At 43.7% G+C, this 6498-nt stretch overlaps 1 protein-coding gene across 1 annotated transcript in view; it reads right to left on the bottom strand.

Moving 5' to 3' along the window:
* Positions 1-949: 949 nt before the first annotated feature.
* The window catches only part of ntn4 (netrin 4), a 49481-nt gene continuing 43932 nt past the window's right edge, over positions 950-6498 (bottom strand). Inside the window, exons 9-10 of the mRNA XM_043713305.1 lie at positions 5027-5197; positions 950-1975 (exon numbers count right to left, since the gene is read on the bottom strand). Coding sequence (XP_043569240.1) covers positions 1842-1975; positions 5027-5197 — 305 coding nt within the window. The 3' untranslated portion in view covers positions 950-1841. The remainder of the gene's footprint in view (positions 1976-5026; positions 5198-6498) is intronic.

Here is a 6498-nt window from a genome sequence, read left to right as displayed (position 1 = left end):
ACAAAGAGTATCCCAACCAAACCCCGCATTCACCATGATTAATTCAACTGACTTGCACATGTTTAGACTGTGGGAGGAAACCAGAGCACCCAAATGAAACCCACACAGACACAGGGAGAACATACAAACTCCAAATAGTCATCCGAGGCTGGAATCAAACCCAGGTCCCTGGCACTGTGGGGCTGCGGTGTTATCCACTGTGCCACTGACATGTGCTGCAAAAATTCACCAAAGATCCTCAGGCAGCCTCGGCCAAACCATGACACTACCATTTATGAGAACACCACCAGCTGCAAGGCCCCCTCCAAGCCACTCACCATCCTGACTTGGAAATATATTCTTCAGTGTTGCTGGGCCAAAATCATGGAAATCATGGCCAATCCCTAAGGGCCTTGTGGGTCTACCTCCAGCATATGGACTGCACTGGTTCAAGATGGCAGCTCAATTTCTCAAGAAAAACTAAGGGTCAAAGGTTATGGGAGAGAAAACAGGAACAGAGGAATGAATTGGATGATCAGCTATGATCAGATTGAGTTGTGGAGCAGGAGGAAAGGCCTGAAATGGCCTACTACTGTACCTAATTTCTAGGTTTTGTATTCTCTAATTAGTGTGGATAATAAACACTGACACAGCCAGCAATGTCCACGTCCCATGAACGACTAAAATATATTTGACTCACAAATAGGAGGTTTTATTGGGCCCATCAGTTTGCAGGAAGACTGGTAATTTCCTGCACCACATTCCCTTCATGCTGTGGACAAGGAGATGCTGGTCAGGAATCTAAATCCAATAGAAAACCTGGCCTCCTGCCCATAGGACTGAATTGGTCTTATTTCACACCCCCATCTCCTACCTAGTATGACTCTCAGGATACACCCAGGACAAAAATGCAGTTTTCAGGCCTTACAGCTTGTTATTCAGAAAAGAATACACTGAATGTATAGTTCAGCCAATTTTATTGCGTAAATTAAGTAAAAAAAGGCAAATTTTTTTGCAAATCCATTGGACTGCTAAGTGCATACACATTTCTATATTTTATTGTTTAAAGTCTACACATCAACACATAACACTGCAATTTTCCCTTTTACGTCCAGTGCATAAGGTTTACATCTACATAAAACTAACATTTTTCTGCAGAAAATCTTTAATGTTAGACACCAAGTCCAGTGGTGAAGGGAGACTCCAAATCAGAATGACAAATATACTGTTGAACTGTTTGAAGGGCCCAGCTTCTTGCTCAGTGTGTGGGATTGGTCCTTCATACCAATATGAAACATGCCAACTACCAGGTCACAATGTTGCAATAAGTTTAGTTCAGTGGCTTGTAAACACACAAAACCCCTGCCAAAGCGACATCCCTCTGATCCAAAATCCATGTCAGTGTTACAGAGCGGTCTGTGTGTGACTGTGTGTCTGTCTGTGAGAGACTGTATGCATGTATCTGAGTATGTGTGTGCGAGAGTGTGTCTTTGTATTTATATCTGTGTATGTGGGCGTGTGGGTGTGTGTGCAAGGGGGAGGAGAGGTGAAGGTGGCAAAGGGTTCACAGCTGGAGTATTGCAATTAAGTCTCCTGTCACCTTAATGCATTCACCTTTCGAGTTACATATCTAATAATCTCTCCCCTGTCATGACCCGTCAGCTAATAAAGTGCGTTATTACATACAAAAAAAGCAAAAAGATTTTTTTTAGAAAGAAAAGAATCCAAGGCCAGTTTAGATCCGAAACCACTGTGTTTGAGGGCTTTAACATAATGATCGTGTGGCTGACAGATTCCCTTAGGACAGAGACCTGCTCGATACAATCGGGAAACATTATGCTGCTCTCAAAGACTAGGCACCTCTAGCACTTTGTTCTCAAGATGTGGGCCATCCTCCGGCCGACATCGGGTTTCCAAGCCTGCACAAAGCTCTTCATGTTGACTATCAGATAGCCTCTCTGAATGTCCTCACGCCCTGCGATTAGATATTCTGTACCTGTGAAGAGTGAAAGTCTCGAGTTAATGCAGTGCTCAGCACTGGGAGGAGGATGAATGCTGCACATGGAAAAATAGCACCAATAGTCATTTAGGAGTACAGAACTGGAATACTGCGTTCACTGGTTGCAATACACTGACATCCTAATGCCATGACTGGTGCTACATAAATGCATGCCTTTCTTTTTGAAATGACACACTTTGAAGGTTCTTGCCAATCCTTACCAGCGAGCACTTCCTTTACAGCTGACTGTGTACCAATTGCAGGCCGACCAGGAAATCACTCATGCAAATAACTATCAGGAAGTATGGGCCAGGATTCATCCATGGCAGTTGTGTGGAATTAATACAAAAAGTGGTGAGATCGGCAAGGGCAAATCATTTTACAGAATCGCTCTGTTAAAGAAAAGGAGGAATAATTTCTTCAGCATCTTCAATAATAGATTGCATTCAAAGATATTGAAGGAACAGCCATATTAATTTGGAGGTACAGAACTCAAGGTTTGCTGACAAAGACATTTTATCGAAGTTTTAATCTTGCTCTCATCTAGAAATACTATATGAGAGGGTAGTGTCGATTGGCTGACGAGACTTTGATTGGCACGAGCATTGCCATGGAGAGTACACCAGTTAATTATGACTGACAGTTAACTGTCAAAAAATAAAAGACCAAAAGAGAAAATGCTGGAAACTCTCAGCAGGTCTGGCAGCATCTGTAAGGAGAGAAAACAGCTGACGTTTGAGTCTAACTGACCCTTTGTCAAAGCTAAAACAAGGGAGAAATCGGGAGGTATTTATACTAGGCTGAGAGAAGGTGAGTCATGACTCCAGAAGCAAAGGTAGCAGTAAAGAGGTGATAATGACAGAGTGCATAGAGAGATTATAGGGAGATTAGGAGCTGTGAATGACCAAGGCTGAAGCCGGTGCTATATGACAAAATATGTGGGGGATGGGGGGCATGGGTGAAGCAGAGGCAAAATGGAAAACAGGGGAGAAGAGGAGAGGAATTTACGGAGCAGAATGAAAACAGAGGGGTCGAGATGGGATAATCATCTGAAGTTGTTGAATTCAACGTTGAGACCGGCAGGCTGTAACGTGCCCAGTCGGAAGGTGAGATGCTGTTCCTCCAGTTTATGTTGAGCTTCACTGGAACATTGCAGCAGGCAAAGGACAGACATGTGGGCACGGGAGCAGGATTGTGTGCTAAAGTGGCAAGCCACGGGAAGGTCCAGGACCTGATTGCGTACAGACCGAAGGTACTCAGCAAAGCGATCACCCAGTCTGCGTTTTGTCTCTCCGATATAGAGTAGACCACATTGGGAGCAATGAATGCAATAGACCACATTGTTAGCCTGACTGATAATATAAAATTGGGTATGTGCAATTATGCAGGAGTAAGACAATTGAAATGTTGGCCTTTATTGCAAGGGAAGGATAGAACATAATGGTGAGGAAATCTTGCGAAATATAGAGGGCATTAGTGAGACCACACCAACATCGTATACAATTTGGTTTCCTTGCGTTTTGGGAGAGGTCAGTGCAATGAGCTAGTGCATGGATCAAATTAACCCCACCAGCACAGGATTCAATTCTTGTCCCACCTAGGTTGGTAGAAAACTTGCCTCCTCACCTTCAGAGCTCAAACTGGTTTCAGGATCCATGGTCTTTTGAGGCCAGAGAATTCTAGATTCCCACCCTCCGCGGTGTGAAGAAGGTGCTTTCTAATTTCAGGCCTGAATGTGCAGGCCAGCTGCTTTGTTGAATAATGTACACAGAGCATTGTGCTGGTAGCTAATGGCCATGCACCTTGTGTAGGTCTGCAGCCACATGTAAGTCAGACCAGGGAAAGCTATAAAGTCATACAACACAGAAACAGACCTTTCAGTCTAACTCCTCCACGCTGACCAGGTATCTTAAACTGAACTTGGCTTTTTTGTCTGTATTTGGCCCATATCCCTCAAAACCTTTTCCATTTATATACCTGTCCAAATGTCTTTTAAATGTTGTAACTGAACCTGCATCTACCATTTCCTCTGGTAGTTCATTCTGCATACGAACCACCCTCTGAGTGAAAAATTGCCCCTTAGGTCCCTTTTAAATCTTTCCCCTTTCACCTTAAACTTATGCCCTTGAGTTTTAAATTCTTCTACTGATTTCCTTCCTGAAAGAGGTGATAACAAACCAAATGGCTTTTTACAATAATTACACGGTCACCATTGGGCAAACATTTTGGTGTGGCACAGTGGATTTGTAAATGTAGGAGAACAACATTAAAATGAGGAAGAATAAAATTATAAAAATTAGAGAAGTAAAATGTAAAGAAGAAATGAACAGATTAGCACCTTACGTGAAGTAAGAAACAGATAGTGCTGGAGAAACTCAGCAAGTGGTACAGTGGCTCAGTGGTTAGCACTGCTGCCTTACAGCACCAGGGTCCCAGGTTTGATTCCACCCTTGGGGGACTGTCTGTGTAGGTTTCCTCTGGATGCTCCAGTTTCCTCCCGTAGTCCGGAGATGTGCAGACTGGATGGATTGGCCATGGGGAATGTGGGGTGACAGTGAAGGGGTGGGTTTGGGTGGGATGCCCCTCAGAGAGTTAGTGTGGACTCGATAGGCCAAAAGGCTGCTTCCACACCACAGATTTTCTATGATTCTTAATCCAGATTTTCTCTGAATTGAAATTTCACCATTTGCCCTGATGGGGTTTGAACCCATTTCCTCAGGACATTAGCCTGAGGTTCTCTGTTGATATGATCACTGCACTGCCCATTCTCTTGGTGGTGATTTATGTCCCTCTGTTCCATCACAGCTCTGCATCTCTCACCATTGGGAAAATAACACCAATGGTTGCTCACGTAATGTGAAGAGATTCCTTTATTCTGACTGGTCATTGATTCTATAGAGATCTGCTGAGCATAGTTGTGCTTCAGTAGCCTTTACTCCCAGTGTGGCGTGACAAGGTAACTAGTTTCATTTGCATGTTGGGTAATGAATATTCATCATGATAGTGACAGCTTTGAGCTAGGTGCTCTGATGTTAACATGTTTCTTACCAGGATTCAGAATTGGGCATGTGCAGCCTCGGTTTGTCCACGATTCTAGGTACAGGACTCTTTTGCCCCGGTGAATCTTCAACTTTGTCAGTTTCAACACTTTCTTGACCTTCACGACGACCTCTGCATGTGACCCTTTGTCATGAGCTGAGAGAATCTTTACTTTCAGGACTGTTGCAATGACAGGAAAATGGATAGACAATTATTAAAACCAAATTCTGAATAACAGCATAACATTGCAGATGCAGATGCACAGAGAATGCTGGACAAACTCAGCAGATGTGGCAGCTTCTGGGGAGAGAAACAGAGTTAATGTCTCAAGTTTGGCAATGAAGTCTAAAGGTGATTCATACCAAATGGAAACATTAACCCTGGGTTCTGAAGAAGGGTCACTGGACTCTAAACACTAACTCTGCTTTTTCTCCAGAGATGCTGCCAGACCTGTTGAGTTTCTCTGGCATTCTCTGTGTTTGTTGTATTAAACCAAATTACACTCAAGACAAGGCAAAACCTGGAAAGTACCAGAAAAGCGATTCCTACACAGTCAACATATTATTCATAACATTAGCGCACAGCATTAACTTCAGGGCTGTCACTTCAGCACAAGGTTTGAAGACTGATTTACGAAGCTATTCAATTAGATTATTCATTCTAATTACTCATGGGTATCCATTATTGCTGATATAATTCCTGTTATTTCGCAATAAGGAAGGAGAATGATTTTATCGATGGGCTTGTCATGGAGTCATAGAGTCATAGAAACGTACAGCACAAAAACAGACCCTTCAAAGCAAATTTTCCATGCCGACCAGATAGCCTAAATTAATCTAGTCCCATTTGCCAGCATTTAGCCCATATCCCTCCAAACCCTTTTAATTCATGTATCCATCCAGCTGCCTCCTAAAAGTTGTAATTGTACCAGCTTCCACCACTTCCTCTGGCAATTCACTCCATACACACACCACCGTCTGCCAGAAAGGGTTTTGCCTTAGGTTCCTTTAAAAGTTTTCCTCTCTCACCTTAAGTGTACAACCTTTACAAAAAATAGTATGTCATACAACCTCAGGGACATCATCTAGTACATTGCAGCCAATACGGTCCATTTGGAGGGTCGTCATTGTTACAATGTAGGCAAAAGGAGCAGCCAATCCATACACTGCAAGATCCCACAACCGACACAAAAGGATGACACAGATAAATATCAGTCTTGGTTGAATTCTGCGCTCTTCAAGTAGGGCTATGAGACTTTGTACATCTAATGGAGCGGGCAGGCGCACTGACCTCTACACCGCTGAAGCCAAACGCCAACTCGAGGACACATCTTCCTACTGCCCCCTCGACCATGACCCCACCCCTTATCACCAAACCATCATCTCCCAGACCATACGGAACCTCATCACCTCAGGAGATCTCCCACCCACAGCTTCCAACCTCATAGTCCGGGAACCCCGCACTGCCCGGTTCTACCCCCT

This window comes from Chiloscyllium plagiosum, chromosome 23 (assembly GCF_004010195.1).
Source record: "Chiloscyllium plagiosum isolate BGI_BamShark_2017 chromosome 23, ASM401019v2, whole genome shotgun sequence".
Lineage (NCBI taxonomy): Eukaryota > Metazoa > Chordata > Chondrichthyes > Orectolobiformes > Hemiscylliidae > Chiloscyllium > Chiloscyllium plagiosum.
This window is presented reverse-complemented; position numbering and strand designations above follow the sequence as displayed.